The 26,004-nt window shown below is 45.6% G+C and overlaps 1 protein-coding gene across 1 annotated transcript; it reads right to left on the bottom strand.

Moving 5' to 3' along the window:
* Nucleotides 1-14,977: 14,977 nt before the first annotated feature.
* LOC119397394 (tetraspanin-33-like) lies at nucleotides 14,978-23,475 on the bottom strand. Its single transcript, XM_049416549.1, has 4 exons — nucleotides 23,318-23,475; nucleotides 19,735-20,056; nucleotides 18,788-18,944; nucleotides 14,978-15,329 (listed from the first exon to the last, which is right to left on the bottom strand). Exons 1-4 carry the CDS (start codon nucleotides 23,429-23,431, stop codon nucleotides 14,978-14,980), a joined length of 945 nt encoding a protein of 314 aa, XP_049272506.1. The 5' UTR covers nucleotides 23,432-23,475.
* Between the last annotated feature and the right edge of the window lie 2,529 nt (nucleotides 23,476-26,004).

Below are 26,004 nucleotides of genomic sequence, written 5' to 3' on the forward strand. Positions count from 1 at the left end.
ATGTTCGCCTCTTCGCAGGTTTCACGTTAGTGGAGCTGAAACATTTTCCAAACTTCTCTGCTTTGAAAGCTTTTTTTTTTCAACTGGGAGGACACATCATTTTTATGTGCTTGCTAATAAAATGAGTCCTCTTTTTTTCCTTTTCTGCTTCCTAAACTGTTGCGGTCACTCAAATATCTTCTCTTGTCAGCGTTGAGAATGTCTCAACCTGAGAGTCACAAGTGGCATAGTCCTCCAAAGGCGAAGGGCTGTCTGTACCCACTCTCTGACAATACCGCGATTCGCTCCGGTGGAGCGTCGTTGGCGAAGCTGATAAAAGAGTGCACGATAAAGCTGTGCTGAAAACCCCGCTGTTTACTTGTTAAAAGAGGCCACTACACTCTTAAAAAAAAGAGAGTCAAAAGGGAGTCACGTCTGCTTGACTCTCTTTGTGGCAGCCGATGACCACCTTTTTTTCTAAGGGGAGTCACAATGCTCTGGTCGACGCTCCTGAATGAAATAGATGACTCCCTTGCTCCAAGGGAGTCAGTGATGGTTCTGCATATACAGGGTGGGTTTTTTTAAAAAATAAAGCTTCACTGGCTGCGACCAAGATACAGTTCGCTGCTTTGGCTTGTGGTATACCGAAAAATTTTGGTTGAGAATATATAACATGGTTTCGTAAAATGTGGAATTACGCACGTATTGTGTTATGGCTTCAGTTACGATATTGCTGAAACGGCGCTTCGAAAACGTCTACAAGTAAACAGGGTTCTTAAAAAATCTTGCCCCCAAGCGAAACATTGAGAGTTATGACAACGTTTAACAATGGCAGCGCTGACAAATTTGCGAATCTTCGCACGTTTGCAAGCGAGGTTTGTAGATTCCTACGACAGCATGTATGGCAGAAAACATACATTTATTAGTGAAATGGACGTGCATGGTGTTGAACGCACTGGCGATCGGGAACACATCTAACTCGACGGCAGTAAAAACATGTGCCGCAAAGCTGGCATGATAACCGCGCAGACCGGTTATCAAGGCGACGCTTTACCGCGTCTCCTAAAGAGCGACAATACTACCAGAATTATAGCGCGCGTGGTCATCATTTCTGCCCGCCACAGCTAAACTATATCTTCACGATAATCCGCGCGGGCCACCGAATCGCTCAGCAAACGTTGAGCACAGCTAGGCACGCACACACGGCCTCACCGCACTCTCCCTAGCCCCTAGAGCAGGGGATGCACGTTCACCTGCGCCCCCTCCCACCGTACAGCCCTTACAGACACACACAGGGCACGCTTCGCCTCCTCCACCCTGATATTATTCAATAGAGCTTTAACTATGCATGGATGTGTGTTCTATAGCACCAAAACAAAACCGAAACCATGTAGGCGTTCGTGGAGGCTACTTTAATCCAAAGCCGAAGCCATTAATACGAGACAGCCATTTTGGCGTCGTTAGACGGCTTTGTTCGCGATCCGTCTCGTTGTGGTCGTTCTTTAGTCCGCCAGAATAATCTGTGTCGTCAAGCGTGATTGCAAGTGATCGTATTGCGTGACTTTCTTCGTGCTATGCATTCGTGGCGTAGTGTCGTATCGTCGGCTCGCTCTTGCCGTGTCTGGCTGATCGTTTTGCGTGACTTTCCTTCCGTGCTATGCATTCGTGGCGTAGTATCGTGTCGTCGGCTCACTCTTGCCGTGACTGGCTGAAGCAGTGTCACTCAGTGTTTGGGAAAGGAGCCTCCGGACGGAGAAGTTCCTGCAGTAAGCTTCGTGTCGTCGTGAACTTGCCTGAGCAAGGATGGCAGCGCATGACGGATCCCAGTGGCACCGACAGACGAAGCCTGTGGACGACGCTCCAACGATCGTTATAGATTTCAGGTGAGTTCTGCCGGCTTCTGCCTACAACTCTTTTATTCTCTTCACACGTAGCTTTGCCACTTGTCTTTCTGATGTTCCAGTTGCACGGATTTTGCTATCGTGTTTCAATGGCTTGGCAACGACGAAAACCGCACTGGACTATCCAGTAGCGGGTAAAACGGAGTGGTGCGCGCCAATATCGTGTTTCCTTATTCGATACATGCCAGAAAAACATGAAATTGCGAGTTGAAATCTCGGTTGCAAGTCGAGTGCGGTGACACGGAGAGCAACGTTGCACCGATATATATTTGAAGGGTAAGTAAGATCAGCTGATCAAAATCAATCTAATGCACCCGGCCCGAACATGCCTGATATCCAGATCATGATTTTGGCTCGTGAAACTCTAGAATTTAGTGTTTCCTTTCCTTTGCTACCCAGACGTTGAAACACGTTTAATACGTATTTATTCGCTGCATATTCGAACTTCTCGCTGTGTTTGCTTGTTTGTTTGTGTGTGTGTGTGTGTGTGTGTGTGTGTGTGTGCGTGCGTGCGTGCGTGCGTGCGTGCGTGCGTGCGTGCGTAACTGCTATAAAACTTTGATGCAATAGCTTTTGTAGCACGGTTTCATTTAATTGAAACAGTGGTGACTTCATCTTATGATGCTAGAAATTATCATGCAACAAAGGTAAATGTGAGTTCACTTCAAAGTTGTAGTTTTTTTTTTTTGTCCACAAACTGCACTACGAGCATAACCTCATCCTCCTGTGATACTTGCTTTGTCTAATGTGGTGTGGTGCTAGTACCTAATAGTAAACACAACACCGGCTAGTAATAATGGCAGTAAACATACTGCTCAAACGCTGTGTTCGTGGATATTGGATGCCTTTGTTATACCAGCCGTGGTTCAGTTCGTTATTATTTTCAACACAAAGATACAGTCTACAGTGATGTTGTGGGCAGTGGACAAAAATCCTTTAAAATGGACTTGGAAGCGTTACGCTGCGAAGCCCAAGGACGCGGGTTCTATTCCTGACCCCGGCAGCTGCATTTAGAAGGGGGCGAGATACAGAAACTCCCATGCCCTCTGATTTGTGCACGTTGAAGAACTCCAGGTAGTTGAAATTAATCCGTGATCTCCCACTATGTAGCACCGCTTAATCGCATTGTGCTTTTCGCTCATAAATCTCTAGCAATTATTACTTCGTCATTATACCTCGAAACACTCGCTGTATCCTATTTGAATTCTATTCGCCATAGTCTGCAATGAATATTTAGCACTTTTTACAGCAGGGTACCTCATTTGACATTCTTTTACAATGCACCTTAATTGTCCCAATTTCGTGCCATAATCAGCTGTTGTTTTTAATATGTATATAAGTCACTTCAGCACTGTTCCTTTTTGTTTGACCGCTTCTCATCACCTCGATTGTTTGAGGTTTGAGGTGATGTTTGTGCTGCACAGTTTGCCCGAGTTTGCTCCCAACCCTCTATACTGGTCAACGCTGGCTGGTGGGTTGTCCTTCCAGACAAACGGAAAAAATTGGGGGACGATTAAGCTTCGCCTTTAAGAGTTGAAAACGATAGCAATATCCTGCCTCTAGTGCGCACTTCGAACACTACGAGTGTTTAACAGAATGCGCGCAATAAGGTGTGTGCCTTATGTAAAGGGTAGCATGCTTTGAACCAGGAACAATTATGCGCGAGAACCCTTTTCGAAGTTGCGATGCACCCACTACGTGGTCTTAAGGGAATACGCGCAGTAATGTGTGTGCCTTTTGTAATGGGTGGCTGCCTTTAAACCACCAAAGTCGTTATGATATTGACGTGGTGTGACGCCCGATGGAAATGTACTCTTGTACCACGCAATATTACTGCCATATTACATCTCGTACTGTGACACCTGTATACAGGACGCGTATTTTTGGTAAGCATCAAAGTTACTTTCAGTGCAGCTCTAAGCAGAGGCGTGGCTGTGTGGTAGAACACCTGCTTGCCACGCAGACGGCCTGGGTTCGATTCTCACTCGGGCCCAACCTTTTTATTATTTATTTTATTTGCAGCTTTTTCGATTTTTCGCTCACGGACAAGATGATGATTTTTCGCTCACAACCAACGGTGCCGACGCCGACGGCGGAATTTCTGCGATACGAGCTCTTTAACGCTATCGCGTTAAAACGAGACCTTTGCCTGTTGATATAGATTTGAAGAAAAAATGGCACATTAGGCCTTTAGAATAGCTGCACCTTCGTGCAGCTGTTCTGAAGCCAGGCACTAGAAGGGCAGGCTCACAATGATGCGACAGAAAGAAGGCAGTGAAGGCAAGCCTAGTCTTGTCGTACATTCGCCATATTTCGTGTAGCTCTATACACATTTTGCCGTTTTCTTCGTTAAACTAATAATAACATTTGGCGTTTAACATCCCAAAACCACGATATGATTGAGAGACGCCGTAGTAGAGGGCTCTGGAAATTTCTACTACCTGGGGTTCTTTAACGTGCAGCTAAATCTAAGTACACGGGCCTCAAACATTTTCGCCTCCAACGAAAATGCAGCCGCCGTGGCCGGGACTCGATCCCGCGACCTACAGGTCTTCGTTAAAATACTGCTAGTCTAGTGGTTATGGTGCTCTACTGCTGACCCGCAGGTTGCGGGATCGAATCCTGGCCGCCGCGGCCGCATTTTCGATGGAGGCGAAATGGTTTAGACCCGTGTGCTTAGATTTAGGTGCACGTTAAGAACTCCAGGTGGTCGAAACTTCCGAAGCCCTCCACTACGGCGTCTCTCATAATCTTATCGTGGTTTTGGGACGTCAAACCCCAACAGTTATTATTATTATTAAAATACTTCTGCCATGCTATACAGGGTGATTTTTTTCAGACAGTACATATCTTTTATAAAAAAATTCTATGACAGTCACGCTCCAGTAGTACTCTAGTTCGAGGCGGAAATATTCTGCCGCAACAAAAAATGCATTGACGGGACTAATTAACAAAAACCCATTAACTAATTTTTATTTATTGACTTGAGGGCAGTTGTTTATATTAGAAATTTGTAGTGCGTGCCGCTTTATGGTATACCCATTTTTCAGAAATCATGAAAGTTTTATGCAACTCGAGATATTTATTGTGAAATTTTAAGGGCTAAATCAAAACTGATCGTGTCCGGCACACAGAAAACGCGGTTTTTCTGTTACGTCAGACCGGAGCTGCCCGCGACAAGGGAGTGACGAAATTTGAATGAAGGCGCGTCGTGGTCGTACCTTTTCGTGAAAACTGGCAAGTCATCTAACTTGCGTCAGCGAATCGCCTTACCTTTGCATGTGGCGTTTGGTGCTCATTTGTTTCTTTCGAGATGCGCGCATCCGAAACGGCAGTAATATCAACCTTTTCTTTCTATGTTTACAGATAAGTACCACACATCGCACCCAAATAATAAGCTGTTAACGTGTGTATTTCTGAATGCTTGCAGATTTTCCTAATCACATTCTGCTTCGGCCCACCTTCATTAAACTATCATCACCTTCTTTTCACGTGTAGCTCCGAGCTTACGTAACAGAGAAGCGACGTTTCCTGCACGTCAGGCGCTATCAGTTTCGATTTCGTCCTTGAAATTCAAGGATGAATATCACGAATTACGTGTAACTTTCGCGAATAAAAAAAATGTGTATGCCATAAATTGGCATGCGCTACAACTTTCTAATATAAACAACTACCTCCAAGTCAGGAATTAAAAGTTATTTAACGAGTTTTTGTTAATTAATCTCTTCATTGCCATTTTAGTTGCAGCAAACTATTTCCTTCTTGACATAGAGTGTGTGCGCGAAAACGTCTTGAGCGTGACTATTATACAATTTTGATAAGAAATATGCGTTCTCTAAAAAAACATCCTTCTAATTGTACGGAGGTCATGCAGCGGAAACAGTTGCAGCTGGCTAAGGGAGTAACAGACCCTCAAAGTACAGCAAAGTTAATGAGTATCCCTGGTTTTGTTCATTGCCATGACACTTCATGGAATCTGGTGTGTGAGCGCTGCCCTTGTCAGATTAAAAGGTGATCGATCTGTCTGTCATCATGTGTTTATTTTTGTGCACTTGACTATTTCAGGTTGCTTCAAGACTGCACATTGAAGCTCTACAGCTGCATTTGACCAGGAAGCCTCCTTGGAAACTTCGTGTCTCGAGGTAGTCAAGACGTGTCCAAGAATTCGGAATAGCCACGCTTAAGGTCTGGCTGTGAGTGGTCTCGAATCAGTGCAACCTGCTGTCCTTTTCGCCAGAATGCCACCTGACCCTGACATGGTCTGGGAACACGACACTGCCAAGCTCATGCACGCAAGCTGTGTCACCTATTGGGGTCCTGTATCTCAGATGACTACATGAGAATCCTGTACTACATGAGAACTACACATGTTGCATGTTTTGCGCTGTATGCCACATAAAATATGTAATGGATGTCGCAAAGAAGTGCTTGATGGCTGGCCATTGATTCCTATTCATAAAAACTGACTGCTGGCTATGCTAATGTTTATGCCAGGTCTAGTATATTGCCGCATTTGACAGTAATGAACGATGTTAGCAAAAATATTGCTTTTCATATCTCACTCATTCTGACAGTAATGTGTCTCGCTGTATTTCTGGACGGTGTTTCTGTATTTCAGTTCTGCACAGAACTCTCCATACCACCGCTAAATATATTTATATATATCATACCTTATATATATAAGGTACTTGACACACGACGTACGTTTTAGCATTAGCATAGTGCTAAAACGTACGTCGTGTGTCAAATGCCTTCCTACAGTATCAGGACCTTCGTGATCTTTCTGTAGCTCTTATATTTAAGGGTCATTCCATGCCAAGTGTCCCAGACGTGGCGCTCGCACATCGCAGATTTTGCTGATTCTGTTTCTGCAGGTTCTATTTAGCTGTCCCATTCATTATTTCCGAATTTGTGTGTTTCACTACCAGCTACGTAGCTTCAAAAACTACAAAAATCTTCAAAGTTCGTGAATTTTTCTTGAGCTATCTGGAACTCACCCTAACCAATATTAATAATAGCCTGATTTCCAGGAAAGTGTATTTTAGTACAGAAATGTTTAGGGGTAAAATAGACTTCAAATCTTTCCGAAAAAAAATTGTGAAATTAGAGAAAATGTACGATTTGTTGCATGTTTGACAATGTTTTTCATACTGATGCGGTCAAAGTAAAAATCCTCGTCATGCGGCGTTTGATAAAAGACTTCATCGTTAAGTAATGAAAAAAGTCTTATCAAATCATTTTTTTGTTTTAAGGAAGAAAATAATTTTTGAATTTGGCCCTCCGAACGCGCAGTGCATTTCATTTTGTTGCCACTTCGCCGCAAAGCACGTGGTAGCCCTTGCAGCTGACACTCGTCACAGGCAACGGCCAGATGCGAGATGTATGTCAGTGGCTCGTGAGTGGTCGAAAGTCTTGTCACGTTGATGTCAGGGCGACGAGTAATGAATTCGCGTTACAATGTGAGCTTGCTTGGCGGGCCCAATGGGAAGTATGGACGCCCGAGAGCAGCCTATGGCGTCGTTGGCACATTGTGCTAGAGGCCGTCTGTACAACATGTATACCCTGAGAAAGAAGTGTGTACAGTGTGCATTATTTCTTTCAGTATGTGTATGCTAGTTGTGCAGACGTCCCTCTAGGACATTGTGCCAACGACTCCACATGCTGCTCTCGGGCGTCCATATTTCCCATTGGGCCCGCCTAGCAAATGCTCATTGTAACACAAATTCGTTACTCGTCGCCCTGACAGCGCGACAAGACTTTCGACCACTCACGAGCCGCTGACATACATCTCGCATCTGGCCGCTGCCTGTGACGAGTGTCAACTGTAAGGGCGACCATGTGCTTTGCGGCAAAGTGGCAGCAAAATGAAATGCACTGCGCGATCGGAGGGCCAAATTCAACAATTATTTTCTTCCTTAAAACAAAAAAATGATTTGATTAGACTTTCTTCTTTACTTAACGATGAAGTCTTCTATCAAATGCCACATGACGAGGATTTTTACTTTGACCGCATCAGTATGAAAAATACGGTCAAACATGTGACAAATCGTACATTTTCTCAAATATCACAATTTTTTCGGAAAGATTTGAAGTCTATTTTACCCCTAAACATTTCTGTACTAAAATACACTTTCCTGGAAATCAGGCTATTATTAATATTGGTTAGGGTGAGTTGCAATAGCTCACGAAAAATTCACGAACTTTGAAGATTTTTGTAGTTTTTGAAGCTACGTAGCTGGTAGTGAAACACAAAAATTCGGAATAATGAATGGGACAACTAAACAGAACCTCTGCGATAGCGCAAGCGCAGTTTAGAGCTCAACACACAAAAGTAGATTTTATACACATTTTTCTATTAGGTACAGTTTAATAAATAGAAGCGAATTCGAGGGGGTGCCAGGACCGTCAAAAAATTTTTTCGAGCAAGAAGTGTTTTGCCACAATACTCCATGTGGCACAGGAAAAAGGCACAAATTTTATCAGCAAAATCTGTGATGTGCGAGCGCCACGTCTGGGACACTTTGCATGGAATGACACACACACACACACACACACACACACATATACATATATTGAGAGAGCGTAGGCATGGGCAAGTTGGTAATTCATGTTTGACTTTTTGAGCGTGCAATAGAACAGGGACGAAAAACGACGCGACACAGCGCTGACTTCCAACATATGCTTTATTTTCTACAGTGGTACATATCTATATATAGACAACAAAAAGCAACGCATGCAGGCGCATTGTACAGGAAGGCTTCATGTAAAACCACAAATAAGTATGCATGATAAGCAATCAAACAACCCGATACCGGATTTTTTTCTTCTTTAAAAGATCAAGCGGGTCATTCCTGACCTACCACTATCGTCTAGTCACCCTGTGGGCCTTGCTTAGAAAGTCTAGTTTCTTTTTGGATAGGTCAATTGAAGGTGCACTAATGCACATGTCTCCCAAACTTGCAATCTTCGTCGCTTCCATTATCTCACGTGTTGTTTGTGCCTGGCTCCTTCCTGTCGCAGTGCACTGCGAATACATGGGATCACACCCACACTTCCTGCAGTGGAAAGCCAAATGTCCCACACCTCCAGTTCGCACGTTATTTGCGTGCTCACGCAGCCTGTCATTGGCACACCGTCCCGTCTGCCCTATGTATTTCTTGCCACAGGACAGCAGTAACTCATAAACGATGTTGTTCTCACATTTAACAAAGCTTTCTTTGTGCTTTTTTGGCACCTGGGTGCACAGATTATAAAGCTTGTTTGGTGCTGAAAGGACGACTCTTACGTTGGCGTTGTTTCCTATCTTTTTCAGCCTATGTGAGACATCGTAAAGGTACGGTATGACGGCGCATTTCTGCTTGACAGGCTCCGTTTCTGGTGAAGCCTGCTCCTCACCCTCGCGAGCATGTTTGACAGTCTTGAGAAGACCCTCCGCCACAGATGTGACGACATACTGAGGAAACCCCGCCTTTTTCAGGCGGTCAGCTTGTGCCTGGAAACTACACGAACACTTGTGAGGACATGAGCGGCGAAGCGCATTCATTAGGGTTAATTTTGCAATACCCCTTAGAGTATTGGAGTGGCCCGAAGGAGTGGACTATCTTGGAGTGGCCCGAAGAAAACGGCAGAAGCGGCTTATTGGCCCTAGGCTCGACGACCAGCAGACCTGGTCTCGCTCGAAGAACATTCGTATGTCAAGAAAACGCAAGGCGTTGTTTTGCGGCATTTCATGCATGACTGCGAGCGGTTGCAGGAAACGCGTGAACAGATCAAGTACGTTTGAAGAATCATTGCCAAATTCGCCTGGACTTGATTCTAGAAAGACAACGTAGTCGTCTGCATATCTAAACACCTTCTTTGCATTTGTGCCTGTTACTAGAAACTAGAAACAGAGCTAACAGGCACAAATGTAAAGAAGGTGTTTAGATATGTAGACGACTACGTTGTCTTTCTAGAATCAAGTCCAGGCGAATTTGGCAATGATTCTTCAAACGTACTTGATCTGTTCACGCGTTTCCTGCAACCGCTCGCAGTCACGCATGAAATGCCGCAAAACAACGCCTTGCGTTTTCTTGACATACGAATGTTTTTCGAGCGAGACCAGGTCTGCTGGTCGTACGAGCCTAGGGCCAATAAGCCGCTTCTGCCGTTTTCTTCGGGCCACTCCAAGCTAGTTAAAAGGGGTATTGCAAAATTAACCCTAATGAATGCTCTTCGCCGCTCATGTCCTCACAAGTGTTCGTGTAGTTTCCAGGCGCAAGCTGACCGCCTGAAAAAGGCGGGGTTTCCTCAGTATGTCGTCACATCTGTGGCGGAGGGTCTTCTCAAGACTGTCAAACATGCTCGCGAGGGTGAGGAGCAGGCTTCACCAGAAACGGAGCCTGTGAAGCAGAAATGCGCCGTCATACCGTACCTTCACGATGTCTCACATAGGCTGAAAAAGATAGGAAACAACGCCAACGTAAGAGTCGTCCTTTCAGCACCAAACAAGCTTTATAATCTGTGCAAGGCCTCCTACAGTGGTTCTGATAAACCCAGGTGCCAAAAAAAGCACAACGAAAGCTTTGTTAAATGTGAGAACATCGTTTATGAGTTACTGCTGTCCTGTGGCAAGAAATACATAGGGCAGACGGGACGGTGTGCCAATGACAGGCTGCGTGAGCACGCAAATAACGTGCGAACTGGAGGTGTGGGACATTTGGCTTTCCACTGCAGGAAGTGTGGGTGCGATCCCATGTATTCGCAGTGCACTGCGACAGGAAGGAGCCAGGCACAAACAACACGTGAGATAATTGAAGCGGCGAAGATTGCAAGTTTGGGAGACATGTGCATTAGTGCACCTTCAATTGACCTATCCAAAAAGAACTAGACTTTCTAAGCAAGGCCCACAGGGTGACTAGACGATAGTGGTAGTCAGGAATGACCGCTTGATCTCTTAAAGAAGAAAAAAATCCGGTATCAGGTTGTTTGATTGCTTATCATGCATACTTATTTGTGGTTTTACATGAAGCCTTCCTGTACAATGCGCCTGCGTGCGTTGCTTTTTGTTGTCTATATATAGATATGTACCACTGTAGAAAATAAAGCATATGTTGGAAGTCAGCGCTGTGTCCGCGTCGTTTTTCGTCCCTGTTCTTTTGCGCGCTCAAAAATGTCAAACACACACACACACACACACACACACACACATATATATATACATATATATATATATATATATATATATATATATATATATATAAAATGCTTAACAATGGTGGTGACGTGGCTAAGGACTACGCATTATTCGCAGGATGTTCTGCCTATAGTTTAGGTGCTTACTGATAAAACAGTAGGTTGTCATTACAATGTGAACATGTATGAAATGGCATGAAGTGTTTAAAACCGATTCAAAGAATAATTTTACGAATCGCAGAAATTTCAGTTTGTTTATAGGAAGAAGGCATGCAGACGTGAAAGAGAAGACACAGACAAACCAAACGCTAGCGTTTGAGCTGTCCGCATCTCTTCTGTTTCCGTGTTGCATGGCTTACTTTCTTCTAGAATCAACATTTTTTGTTGTTTTACGCGAGCGGAAATTGTTCTGAGACTCATCTATATAAACTTCGAGTAGTATTTTATTTCCCCCAGAGGAATCGAGTGCAGCACTGTAAAGTTGCTACAAAAACTTGTTGCGGCTGTCATGCATCCACCACAGTGTTCCTGTTTGAGTAAACCCGGTGGAAGTGCCTTGTTGAGTAACAAGAGGTAGCGGCACCAACTTTCGTCGATTGTCAGATAAAAACCCTAATGGTGTTCGCTCTGATTTGAAGTTCTTTTGAAATTCTTGATCAATCACTATAAAACTTGTTTAGTTTATGTGTATTTGTACGCTGATTATGAAAATGCAAATATTTTTTTACTATTATATGTCGTGTTAATTAAGTATATCAAACATTTCATGTGCCATGTTAGGCCTGCACGAGTTGCAAAGTAAGCATATCACAATAATATGAAATGGGAACTGTATGCAACATAACCAGAATGCATGTCCTAAACCCACTTAACAATAGTCATAGTATGCTGAACATTGACCAGTAAGTGTATGTCTAGCTGGTGATTCGCTCACGAGAGTTCAATATTACGTAACTTTTAACTCAAATGGGTTTAAAACGCGAGTTCGTATGTGGGCTAGTGGGTTCATGAACATTATGCCAGAACAGCGCAGTAAACTCCTTTAAAACTATTGCATACAGTTTTTATCCCCTAACTATAGCGATATGTCGATTTACTTTGTAACTCCAAGTTTGGAAAGGCTTGCTCATCAAGACACATGAAATTTTTGTGTCAAAACTGCGTTTTCTTCCAGATAATTGCATATTTGAAATCGCCACATAAGTAAACCTAAACTCAGCAAGTTTCATCAACATCGACCAAGAAGAAAAATAAACGCATTATTTGTTGCAGAGTGTCTCATTGAGTACCACGAAGTGGTCACACTGACTCTTGCCAGGGGAGTCATGTACACCACTGTCCTTAAGGACAACGGAGTCAAAGGAACGCTCCAGTGGGGGTCAGCGTTACCATGGCAAAGGGGTCACCCTGACTACCTATAGGTACTAGCGGGAAATAAAAGGTAGTCGCGTAGACTCCTGCGTTGGGAGTAATACATACTCTCTCTCTGCTTGCGAAGAAGGGAGTCGTTTGACACCCCAAATTGTGAAGAAGGGAGTCGTTGGTCTGAAGAACGAAGGGAGTCGTTTGACACCCCAAATTGTGAAGAAGGGAGTCGTTGGTCTGAAGAACGAAGGGAGTCGTTTGACACCCCAAAAGGTCATCATATGTGTAGCGAGGCGATTACCACCCAAAGGTAGTCAGTACAGACACCCTTTTTTTTAAGAGTGTAGTTGTCAACCGCCGCCGCCGCCGGTGTGGACAGCCACTGTCACGCGAAATAAGAAATACGAAAGAAAGCAGAAAAAATAGTCATGATGGAACGGGGTTCGAACCTGGGCCCGCTCCTTGGGAGCCCAGTATTCAACTACAGAGCAATGCCACTGCTTGAAACTGCTGCGCAAAAATACCCTATACACGAATCATGTTGGAAAGGAACAGCGTTAACATGCAATATAGCGTGGCTCAAGAGTAAAATAACAAACAGGCATCAAAGACAGTGAATTATGTAACAAGGCATCGCACAATGCCACTAGCGTAAGTAGTGGGTTGTTGAATGCTTCCAACCCATTACAAAAGGCTCAGCTATAATTCATCGTCATCAACAAACTGTAAATGTCACACGTTAACGAATGTAATATAGCGTTGTAGGAGAGTAATATAGCAACCGCGCGTCACACAATGCTAATTACGTAACTAGTGGGTCGTTTAAAGCTTCGAACCAATCACAAAGGGCTCAGCCACACTTCTTCATTGTCATCAGCCACCGAGTCAACAAACAAAGGACACATAATGCCTTACAGATGTGTAGCGGGTACCTCGCTTCTCCGCAGAAGTACTAATAATAGCGCAGTGGGTGCTTCCCAGCTTGACAAAAATTATTATTTATGGCGCAGTGGGTACCTTGTAATGTACCTCTATTAGTAGACCCAAGAGAGTTTACAACGGGCTCTGGAAAGGCCGCTCTTCTAGCTTTTGCTGTGACTTTGCTGCGCTTTCCGCGCAGGCCTGGCATTTTTTCTTATGAGAAGACGTCATCTTTTGAGAGAATGGACAAAGCAAGAAATTGAAAAACTCATTTCTAGCGCACACCATAGATGCACAGTAGTGTGTATGGGCACCGTACATACGCTAGGAGCCGCCACAATCGCGCGCTGCCTCCAGCGCCAAAGTGCCCATGGCAGCAGATTTGGCGGGATAAGGGAGCACACGACGCAGGCGGCGGCAAGCCACTGCGCCGTGCTTTCGTGTTTCGCTTGAGGCGTTTTCTTTCCCGTTTGCTTCCAAAAGACGTCAAATTGTTAGCAGCTGTCAGAGAACGTAGCGTTAGCGCGTGTGCTTCTTTTCGCCAGGCCTCGTGTATCTTCAGGCGAACGCGGCAACACAAAATGCATGAGCTGGGGGAAGACATTGGAGGCGACGAGCCCGTTGAGCTCGACTGCGCACGTGTAACGCGGGCCGCCTCGCTCACTAAACAATCACAGCTTATCACCCTTGGGCTAATGCGGCCGCGAACTAAGCGGCACCTTGAAACTGGCGATACCAGAAATTGCACTGTCGCGGCCGCTGAATAAAAAGAAAATACGCTTTCCATCGAACGGCCATGGCACTGCATTCGCTGCGCCGACTTAACCAGTTCAGCCGAGTTCATCGTCGCGGCTCGTGTTTTGCTGTAATGGCACTGCAAAGCGTGCGAATTATTATTACGTTTGGATTCAGAGAGGGACGTGAATATATAATTTATTTCCGAGAAGCTACCCTGAAGAAGGGCAGGGACCTCCGCTGTGATCTCCTCCTCCTTGCCCCAAAAAACAACACAAGAATAATGTGTTGAAATCGCGAAACTGCCACCACCGTTTCTCGCCTACGTTACTTTTATCCTTACACAAGTATTAACCTGCTAACTCCACTGCTTGCTGCCTTATTCATATATGCACGCCATCACGACAGCGCTCTAATTGCTGCATGTTTTACACTGACAGCAAAAAACAAAAAACAAAAAAAAAAACAGTGAGCTACTTACCTGGCATAGCGATCGCTCGAGTGAGCTATCCGTGTGAACCTGTCAGAAAATATCGATGGATCATGTTCTTCTGTCCTGATGTAACTAATAAACCTTTTTTTTTCTCCAAACGAGATGCCATTACACGCCGCACGCTCGCGGTGCGCAAACCAACTATGGGAGCGGTCGAGTGAAGTATTTATTTTTTTTGTGGATGCTCGCATGGGCAACTTAAGTGACAACACTGAAAATGAAGTGTTTATAATGCTGCATGGTTCCGTGCGCATCATTTTTCGATATTTGGTAGTTGTAGGCGGTGTGCACAACCACTATATAGATCAGATTACACTGAATTTGAGAAAAAAAAAACTATAACGACAAAAGTGTGGAACTATCGGCGCAAATCGCAAAGCACTCGAAACGTTGTAATAAATATTGCAGTTCAGGCTGTTAACGCCGTTGATACTCCGGTGCCAGCACTGCCGATGTGGTCATATATTCTGCGGATGATGTCGATCTCGTCAATTACCGCGTTCGTGACCATATCGATAAAGGCCAGCACAATGACGGCGATGAGGCAGACACCACCAATTACCATGACGTGCTCCTTGACATAACGGTTCGTCGCGTCCGGGCAGCTTCCCGTGTGCACACGGAACCAAGCGTCATGATCGGACATGTTCAGCACGCTGCGGCCGCAGAAGATGCCCGTAAATGTCGACTCGGGGCGGCAACACGATGGCGGCACGGAGCAGCGCTCATGGCTCGGGTTCGATACGTCACAGTGGAAGTAGCTGTAAATGCAAGACGAATGAATCCAAGACGAGTTCAGATACTGCCAACTAGAGGATAGGTTATGTGCCACTTTTAAATATCAGAGATTCACGTATGATGCTTGTCCGTGTAGTAATATTTACCGTATTCATTTCAGAATATCCCGGAATTACTGGTTCACTATTCTTACAAGCCATCAAACACAAGGTTGCACAAGAAAGACGACGAAGGCGACGAATGCCATAGCGCTCGTGCTGGCGCTGTTCCGCCATCTTGGCTGAAGCTGCTTCAACCTCTCCCTTTATATTTTGTAAATTTATTTCTTTTATACTCTCACCGCAGAGACATCACAGCAATAAAAACTCTAGAGTAATCATTCTAATGAACATGGCTCATGGCGTCATTATTCCAGACCGCCGAAAACAGGCTTCAATTGGGTAACGCAAGTGTGTGCACCTGATGCTGCGATTGAAGACCATGCAGACAACGATGCCATGACGTTCGCTTCACGTTTGGGCAATGCGGAATGTCCCGGGCATGGAAGCACGAAAATGCGGACTTGCGGACATCTCACGTGAACTATTCTGTACTGCGAGTGATGCAGAGCTTTTATTGCACCAGTACAACATTTAAATAAATGAAAATAAAAACTGTAATGTGACTGAAATAAAATTACGGAAACTGACTTTTGTGCACTCTGATGTAGGAACACGCGTAATAAATGCCTTCGAACTTTTGCCACTCGCTCTAAGGGGGAGAACTTTCGAATATTATATTTACAATTTACCTGTGAAAAATATGGGTTACATAATTCTTTAACAACGCATATCAAAGTTTTATTTAGGCAATTAGGTAATTACCTAAAACAGAAGTTATGTGGTAGATAATGTTTAAAGCATAGCACTAAGGACTAGAGGAACAGGATGTATTGTGGGAGTTCTAAATTGGAAATTAGCAATAAATGCAGGAGTCAGGTGCAGCCTTGAAAAAAACATGTCCGCTTTTAGAAACGTTAGCTCCAGCATAACCCCTGTTTTCGAATTTTTCATGTCAAATTAGCATATTGGAGTTCACTCACACGTTTAACGCAGCTCATTCAATATGAGCATTACCAATCATTATTTTGAATTACCTCAAATATTTATCAATAGTTGATATGGCGAAGAAGTATTATTAACGGAAAATGACTAAACCACGTTTGAGAACGACATAGCAGATATGACACTAAGTAAGAACGTCTGGGAAGCAATGAGACTGATTAACCATAAATAAATTCGCTAAGCATTATGTGACACGCATATGAGGAATTCAGACTGACAATGACGCGGCAATGTTGATAATGACTAACAGAAATGTTTTTTCCATATTGGCTCACGCAGCAACCATGAGATGTGCGTGAATATCCAACAATCATGATTACCAGGTTGCACGGGCGCAGCCAGCATTGATTGATAGCACACATAATGCATTACGTGCTATGAAAATTCAGTAAACATCTAGAAGAATTTACAAACAAAGAAACCTTAGTTTAGGAGGTTGGGTGCTGTGAAACGACGGCGTAAAAGCAGTCCTTTTAACACACCATATTTCGGCATAAGCATAATTCATGTCGAGGCCTGTCGGATGGAAGTCACGATGAAAAATGTAAGCGATACATTATGAGCACCGAGTTGGAAGGACCAATACAGAACAAGCCGGGATGAATGCATCAGAGAGCTATATCTAGGTGGCTTCATTCTATCACTTGCCAGCCAACACCTTCCTATGATTGACAGTTTCCTAAAGTGAGAAGTTCCAGTTTTCTTTGTTTCCCGCGCTTACGTCTCAATTGTTGTTGCTAAGTGCCATCAGATAGCTGTTGCCTCCCGGTGAAACAATGAGGTAATGAACCGCAATGGCGCCTGTTTTTAGCGCAATAGCGTTAAATAGCTCGTTTCTCAGAAGTTCCGCTGTCGGTGTCGGCGTCGTTGGTTTTGAGTGAACAATAGGCGTTGTCCGTGACTGAAACATCGACGAAGATGCAAATACAATAAATTAAAGGAGTCTTCCGTTCAAGTGCGAATCGACCCCAGGCCGTCTGCGTGACAAGCAGGTGTTCTACCACACACGCTACGCAATTGCTTGAAAGAGCTTCAGAAAAGAAAACACTATAACAATGTCATGTAATGGAAGGAGTCTCCATAACGCATGTAATATTGCGTGGTGGTAGCGTAGTCGCGCCAGGCGTCAAAACACGTGAATCGCTCAAGGAGTAGGTCTTTTAAAGGCCCAACCGTTAGAAAGTACTCAGACATTTTGAATCATCATCAGCAGTAAATGTATCGACAAAGTGAGCAGCTGCGTAGGTGCGCGTGTTGTGCAGCGGACGCGTAGTGGGCCCTTCGCTGATTCGCAAAAGGAATAGTAATTGTGACGTAGTGGTCAAGCGCAACTCTACTTGCAGTAGGCACTTTAGGATAGCTTCAAACGGCCTATTTCACACGGACAGACGTTCGTTTCCTTGCGGCAATATTGAGGCTTGCACGGAGAGTCAAAGCCTGGCTAGCAGTTGAGATGATGAGCACGGGGCGTGGTTATGCCATCGCGCTATACTCTCGAAAGCGGAAGTCGAGCGTCGTCCAAGCTTTTTACAAGCAGCTTTAGCTCACCTAGACCATCCCTGTGGCCTCCAGAATACCATCAGACCATTCTACGTGCGTGTGGTTTTTTTCCTGTTACTTTTCGCACTGGCACCATTTCCCCCATCGATCTGGTAGCCCATAAGACACAATAAAATTAGTGAATGTTCAGTTGAATTGCACTTCATTTTAGAACTAATTCCGCGTTATGACCGTGAGATTTTTTTGGCAGCCCATACGATTCTCAAAAGAACAAAATCATTAGGCAATGTGTGGCTGAATTCAAGCCGTTCTTCATGTCTAAGTGGTCTTGGCCGACATACAGTGCCTAAAATATGTCAAAAAACTTGGTTCGCTCGTGTTTACTCGCATGCACGGTCATGGGGAACATATATTTTGTGAGTACAGGCTCCATGTGCGTCTGGAAGGGGGTGCAAAAGGGGAGGGTTGCTGCACCCCCCTCTTCAGATTTCTCGTAGTATTTTTCTATGCAGTAGCAATAGGCTACATAACTTGATTACCACACCGTGTCCCGCATATCCGCGTGAAACTGCCTTCAGCATTGCCCAGCCAACTTTGCTGCGCCTGATGCACTATTGACTAATCTGGGCGATCATGACACAGCCGTGAAAGAAAGACTGGCTGTGCCGGAAGGACTCCCCCCCCCCTCACACACACACTTTGCAAAATGTTCTGCGGACGCTCTTGACAGCCTCTGTTCTGCTTCATCCAGCATTAGTATAACGCAATGCCCATTTCATTTCTAGTACATAAGAAAAGGTGTGTTCTGAACTTACTCGCGAAGCCGTTACAGGGATTCCGTCTGTAGTAACTGCGAGTCAGGTTGTCAGGTCACTTACATGTTCTTGTTCCAGTCGCGAAAATTTCGCTGCGTCATACCGCAGCACTTGAGGTAACGCTGTACTGCGTCCACCAGGTCTTGAATGTCCTGAGAATCGCGGTAGTGAACCACTAGCTTCTCAGACATTGTCGTCGTTATCACACTCTTGATGCTTCCTGCGAGATCGGTGGTATGACGCGTATTAAATGTAGATAACTACAACAGTTCATAATCTGATCTGGTTGGTTTGCGTATATTATGTCGAAACAGCCCGAACAACAAGGCATAGAAACAATGGCGTCTTGTCGTGTTTCTTCTTGCGCTTTGCATGCGCGCGATGTTTCGACACGAGAAAAAGAACGACAGTAGTGCTATACTTTTTCAGGATAATAAGCGTAATTTCAATCACGAACTGTTAAAACAGAAAAGAAGACCACATCAAGCTTGCAATCTTTAATGGAATACATAAGTAGATTAGATATTCGTGCTCAGTTGAAATAGGCTACACTACAGTTACCAAAGCAGACGAGCAATTCACAAGTCAAGTATCATTTTGTCAAGGGCGCAGGCCGAAGTTTATTCTGGTAGAGGCCACCTTGGTACCCCCTTTTTATGTTATGTTATGCATATATATATATATATATATATATATATATATATATATATATATATATATATATATATATATATATATATATATATATGCGTCGGCATGACAGATTGTGTACTACCATTGGCGGGATTATTTAATGTGCGCGACAAAAAATACCTTACTTCGTCTCACAAATGCCTCTATTGTTTAGTGTCGTTTCTTTTGACAGAAAAGCATGTTTCGCAAAGATTCATTACGTAGGTTTGCTCTCTCAGCATTCTGCTTTGGGCTAAAGTATTTTTCAGTGCTTCCGTTAGATTTTCGAGGTTTGTGGTTGCCGTATGTGGTGCGTTTGAACAGCTCCCTTTCCTTACCAGGCACGAAGAATACGAGAATGCCGAGGACAAAGTTGAAGACGATCAGGACGGTGAGTGAGAAGGAGTATACCCTGAGTAGGAAGGTGTTTTCTCGCAGTGCCCCGACGCAGCCGCACGAGGTGATGGTGAACAGCGCAAGCCCAAACAAGAACAGCAGCACCTCCATATGCGACAGCAGAATTCCCGAAATATCCAGGCGTTCCAGCACGCGCTCTTCTCCGCCATCCCACGAATCCATGTACATGCGCAATGCGGCCCACATGAGGGACACACCCACAAACCAGAGCAGAAGGTTGAGAAGCAGCAGCGGGCATCGCACCTTGAAGTGTGATAGGCGCATGTCATGGTAATTAATAAAGCATTCGCTCTATACAGGTTTTTCAAGAAATGTGTCCAATAATCCTCAAAGATAAAGTAAATCAATTTTCGTTATTCCCTCATAATTGCATTTTCAGGCGCAGGTATCTGAAGATCGCCGGTGCCACCAATTACAGCGGTAATTAAAGTAATTATTATTTTATTTAGTGGAGAGAGGCGGTCACATGAAAGGAAAAATCGCGGCCTTTCTCCCGAAAAGCCCATTGGTAATCTGACATTTCCAAAAAGCGGTTGTTAATAGCGTTTCCAAATAACGATTGTTATTGAACAGCTTGTGGCGAAGCTCTGGTACTGTTTTACGGTTGCGCTCTCCAGCGGCTTCTAGTGGGTCGTCCTCTTCTGAACGGCGCTCGCGCTCAGAGTCCGTGCTTTTGCCTTGACTATCGCCATTGCGCATCGTCGCTGAATGCTGTCCAATGAACAGCTTAACAAATTAGTGGAGCGCGCTGTCCTCCCATTCGATGCCCCTGGAGCTTCGTTCCCGTACGCTGCCATCTACTATGCCTCAAGACGCCGCTCAGCAAACGCTGCCTCCCACACCGATCACATGTCCCGGTGTCCCACGCATCCGCGATCCACCTATCTTCACTGGCGCCGATGGCACCGACGTGGAGGACTGGCTCGCAATTTACGAGCGCGTGAGCGTACCCAACAAATGGGACGAAGCAGCCAAGTTGAGCAACTTGGTGTTCTACCTCGCGGGAGTAACAAGCTTGTGGTACAACAACCACGCATCCGATTTTGCGACTTGGTCGGATTTCAAGACCGCCGTCATCAACGTTTTTGGCCGCCCTGCAGTTCGTAAGCTGCAAGCAGAACGGGTCTTACGCAAACGAGCTCAGCAGGCCGGTGAATCTTTCACAAGTTATATCGAAGACGTCCTCGACTTGTGTAAGAAAGCAAACGGCACCATGTCCGAGTCTGGCAAGATCCGGAACATTATGAAGGGCATTGACGGCGATGCCTTCATGTTGCTCGCCAAAAACCCTTCCACAGTGGCCGAGGTCATAACGCTCTGCCAGAGCTACGAGGAGCTCCGCCGGCAACGTTCGATGACCCGTCGCTCTCCTTCATGCGACGAAGAGCTTCCTGGCTTGGCGGCCATACCTGACCAGGCCGCGTTGCTGGCAGGTCGTCGAGCGCACATCCCCGGTCAACTACCTGATCGAACCCATCGAACCATCTTCGGACATGCGCCGTCGAGGGCGCGACATAGTCAACGTGGAGCGCCTCAAGGTCTACTATGACCCACTCATAGTGACGAGCTGTTAGGTCGCCATACAGCTCCCTTTTCGTACCCGGGGTAATTGTGGCGAAGTCTTGGTATTGTTTAAAGGTTGCGCTCTAAGGCGCAACCATTAAGTGGGTCGTCCTCTTCTGAACACCGCTAGCGCTCAGAGTCCGTGTTTTTGCCTTGACTGACACCATTACGCATCGTCGCATAGTGCCGCCCAATAAACAGCTTAACAACCTTAACTTTTCTACCACAAACTGACACAGACAAAGAGAGGGTACGACACCAGCGCTGGTGTCGCTCCCTTTCTTCGTCCGTGTGTCAGTCTGTGGTAGAAAAGGTATTAAGACCTATATGTACGAACTAGCTCGCCTTTGAGTATTACTCCAGTTAATGAACACCATTGCAGTCGTTGGAGTAAACACTGCTGTATTCGCAATCGTCCTTAAGTTGCGCTCATTGGCGCTTAGGCTTTAGTTTCGCCGGTGAATTTGGTCGAACTTCATTACTCCATCGTAATTACCTGATAGCGATTTTTGAAAATCTGAAAGCCAGGTGGACTCATGACAATCCTTTCATCTGTCTCTACCTCCTGTCTCCCCTGAATAAAATAATAATTAATTTCATTTCTTTATTGGTCGAGTAATCGATGCCTTTAACCATTTTAAGATTTTTGCCGCCACAGAAACAGTAATCATGGAGGCAGAAAACAAATAAAAGATTTTTTTTTAGTTTTGAGGATTTTCGGTTACATTTGTTTATGTGTACTGTATAGCTGTTTTACTGCTATACGTACTGTATAGATAGCATTGAATTTTAAATATCTTTTTGTACAAATCGACGTATAACGTAAATTTATTGGCCGCTTGCTATTCCTGCTCCCAATTCAAAAGTCATAAACACGTGCGGATGTTTCTTTTCAACAAAAGCACGTCTTCAAGCGATGCCAACCTGGCACCCTGGCACCATTTTTTACGACGGGAGCGATGGCTTAAGTGAAAACGATGGGTTTTACTCGCGTAACTTACGTTCCAGTTATCTGATGGCATCGTATTCAAGGCACAGTTCCACCATGAGGCATAGCTTACACAATGAACTACGATAAGGCATTTAAATGGTGAAATTATATGAACATGATCTGTGGCAGCACACAGTAGGAACACCGAGAAGTCTAGTAAATGAGCTGACGAGATGTTTCAGAGCTGTATTGCATGTGAATGTGGCGATTTTAGTCATTATTCTGACGCCGTGCTGCATCTCTTCTAAAGCGCGAACAGTTGAATCACAGAAAAGGAGCATGGCATAGGCCCTGGAAATTCGTTATGTCTATATTCCAGAGATACATTGTTACAAGAAATAAATTTCAATATTAACGCCCGTTAAAACTTATTTGGTGCCTCTCTGAAGTGAGCTCTTAAAATCCTATGATAAATTGAACGTTTTATTTTGCGTGCGAAAACCACGATGCACGTTGTTGTGGAACACAACAAATTACTTTAGGCCACCTGTAGTCATTTGTCACCACCTAAAATATGAGCGCACGTTCATGTCTGCATCATATCCCCAGCAATGCGCGGCACCTTAGCCGGGAAAGAAACTCGAGTTCTCGCACTTACCTACGCTACGCCATTCCCGCTTAGCCACCACAGGGTTCATGTGTTAGCCTTCAAGAGTTCGTGGTTTTGGACCACAACACCTTTATGGACGTTAATGAAAACCTACCCGACATACTTGAGGCGTCACTCTAACGCTGTTTCCAGGACGTTCTATTTCTGTGCCATGGCTTCCTTTTCTATTGATAGTTTTGATAGTCTGTGACTTTAAAATATGCACTGCTTTGCAGATTGGAGCGCATTTTGGCCAGGAACTCAAAGGCACGCTTGCTATCCCATGTGTTCAATGCACATTTGTAACTGTTTAAGCATAAACCTGGAATATTAACAGATTCGGTACATTGTATTAGCTCACCGCAGGGTTGACGTCAAGCAGGACCGTCTCCTCATTCTCTAGGCTGCGGACCGACAATGCCTGGCTTGGTGAGCCAGCACATTCACCACCCTGGCCTTTTGTCTGTTCGGACATGAAGCTGATAACGTCGGTGAGTGTCCAGTTAGCAGCTCACGAGGCACTCGCACGTAACGAATGTTTTGAATTACAGCACTGAGCGAGCAGTTGGCCGTCCCGCAACCGCGACCTTCTCTTCTTCTTTAATTCGTGCAATCGATCGAGACTCATGTCCACTGCTAATACTTGGTCATTTCCACTCGTACCTTTGGTCGACGTATGCTCTCAAAAAAGGAATACTTAAGAATTGGCCTATATTGCAATAAGAAATTTACGATCAATCTTGAACCACGAGAACATAGCCTTTTTTCACAGTTATTCAAGCCTAATACCTCTACTTAAGCTTCCACCGGCAAAATGATCATACTAGACTTCAGTTATCCGTGCTTTCAATATGCTTCGAAGGTGGGCCGATCATGGAGGCAGTGTAAAATCCGATTAGAAGAAAGCTTACAATGCCTCCGAATCTGGAGGCAGTGTAATACATCTTTAGCTGCAGAAAGCTTTCGGTTGGGGACGGGGAGGATCAATAAATCGACTGAGAACAAAAAAGAACGGTGGGTTCCGCCTTCGAGTCGTATTAGGCGAATGCATGAGGGACTCTGTGAGTTTGGTCAAGCGGCTGATCACGCGGTTGCGGTCTTGGTCTTCCGTGTGCTCTTCCTTGGCCTTGCTTAGGTGATGAACGGTGGGCTGCGAGTAGTAAAGCCTATCTCCATTTGATGAACAGGGTGCCCCATGCATGAAGTACGGCACAGTAAAGGACATTGCAATGCTTCCGCGTAGCTCGTTTTGACGCACTTCGGCTGTCATAGCACCTGGTACGGTTGCGGAACACAGACGCCCTGTCGAACCTCGACACGCACCATCTCTGCAACGGAGAGCTGCCCTACAGGTGGAGTAGTCGTTTGCATCTTTAATATATCCTCCTTGATAACTGCCCTGGGCGAGCTCTCACAGGGCAGTGATATCATTGCCACGAATGACGAAAGTGCAGTCATTTGATCTCACAACGTCCCGGTTATAATGCTTGCCACGCTACTGAAGGACCCTCCCCATGGCAGCGGAATTATCACGGAAGTCCGCAAATGTCGCCGGTGGCTTTTGGATGAGGCTTGCGAACATTTTTTTTCTCATTTGGCGTCACGCATTGGGTGACGGACTTTCTCACCTTCAGCAATAGAGAAGTCCGCTAGCCTGAAAAGCCGATACTTGTCTTCTATATATGTTGTCATCATTTCGTTTGGGCCTTCGACTGTTGCCTCTATCGCACATCCAGCTCCCTCCTTCCTGCCAATTCTGGCATAGGAGTTTAGGAACTGTGGACGAATTTTGTCCCGCGACGTTGGCGTTGCATCGTGCTTCTCAAGCGACATTTTTTGGAATCATTGAGAGGGCAGTACCAATCGCGTAGCTTACGCTCTTCGGTCCAGTCGCTGATGACGAAAACCCACCGAAAGGCTAAAGCCAGTCGCCTGCATCTATTAAAGCAGCTCCGTGAAGCGTTTTCGGCGTCCTGCTTGACGACTAGCTGCGCTGGTGCTGGTGCGGTGGCGTTAAGAGGTGTTTTGTTCATAGTGTAGCGAAGCGTTGGAAGTCTATGTAATGGGATGCCCTCTCGGGCGCTCTCTAGTGGGTCGTCCCCTTCTCTGACAGTAGGCTCCTCGCGCTCAGAGTCCGCGCTCTGTCTTGACTGTCGCCGTTGTGCTTCGTCGACTAGTGCCGTCAATAAACGCCTTTATAATTTGGTGGAGAGTGCTGCGCCGTCCAACCAGCTTCGGTCCGTTCGATGCCCCTGGCGCTTCGATCCCGTACCGTGCCCTCTACCATGCCTCAAGACGCCGCCCAGCAAACGCTTCCCCCTGTACCGACACCATGCTCCGGTTCCCCCGCATCCGCGACCCTCCTATATTCACCGGCGCGGATGGCACTGACGTGGAGGACTGGCTCACGATGTACGAGCGCGTGAGCGTACCCAACAAATGGGACGAGGCAGGAAAGCTGAGCAACCTGGTTTTCTACCTCGCGGGTGTGGCCAGCCTGTGGTACAACAACCACGCAACCGATTTCCTCACGTGGTCTGATTTCAAGACCGCCATCATCAACGTGTTTGGCCGGCCTGCCGTACGTAAACTGCAAGCCGAACAGCGTTTACGTGAACGAGCTCAGCAGACCGGTGAGTCGTTTACCAGCTACATCGAAGACGTCCTCGACTTGTGCAAGAAGGCCGACGTAACCATGTCCGAGTCTGACAAGATCCGACACGTTATGAAAGGCATCGACGACGATGCCTTCACCATGCTGCTCGCCAAGAACCCTCGTACCGTGACAGAGGTGATCACGCTCTGTCAAAGCTACGAGGAGCTGCGCCGGCAGCGGTTGCTGACCCGTCGACCTCCATCACGCGACGCCGACCTCGCTGGCTTGTCGGCCATTTCTGATCACTCGGGCTTGCTCGCCGAGGTCAAGTCATTTGTACGCGAGGAAATTGCCCGCCAGCTTTCTCTACTGACCTTGCCTCAGTCGCAGCATGTTGAACAGCCGTCGACCACATTGCTGCGTCCCTTACGCCGCGCTATTCAACAGGAAAT

The sequence above is a fragment of the Rhipicephalus sanguineus genome, chromosome 6 (assembly GCF_013339695.2).
Source record: "Rhipicephalus sanguineus isolate Rsan-2018 chromosome 6, BIME_Rsan_1.4, whole genome shotgun sequence".
In the NCBI taxonomy this organism is placed as follows: Eukaryota; Metazoa; Arthropoda; class Arachnida; order Ixodida; family Ixodidae; genus Rhipicephalus; species Rhipicephalus sanguineus.

What these genes read in the sequence shown, in the direction of transcription:
- LOC119397394 (XM_049416549.1), bottom strand. Translation starts at nt 23,431, where the DNA reads ATGTCCGAACAGACAAAAGGCCAGGGTGGTGAATGTGCTGGCTCACCA. An exon ending in TCTCGTATTCTTCGTGCCTG is followed by an intron (nt 18,945 to 19,734) that starts GTAAGGAAAGGG and finishes CCGATCTCGCAG; the next exon opens with GAAGCATCAAGAGTGTGATA. An exon ending in CGCGACTGGAACAAGAACAT is followed by an intron (nt 15,330 to 18,787) that starts GTAAGTGACCTG and finishes TTGCATTTACAG; the next exon opens with CTACTTCCACTGTGACGTAT.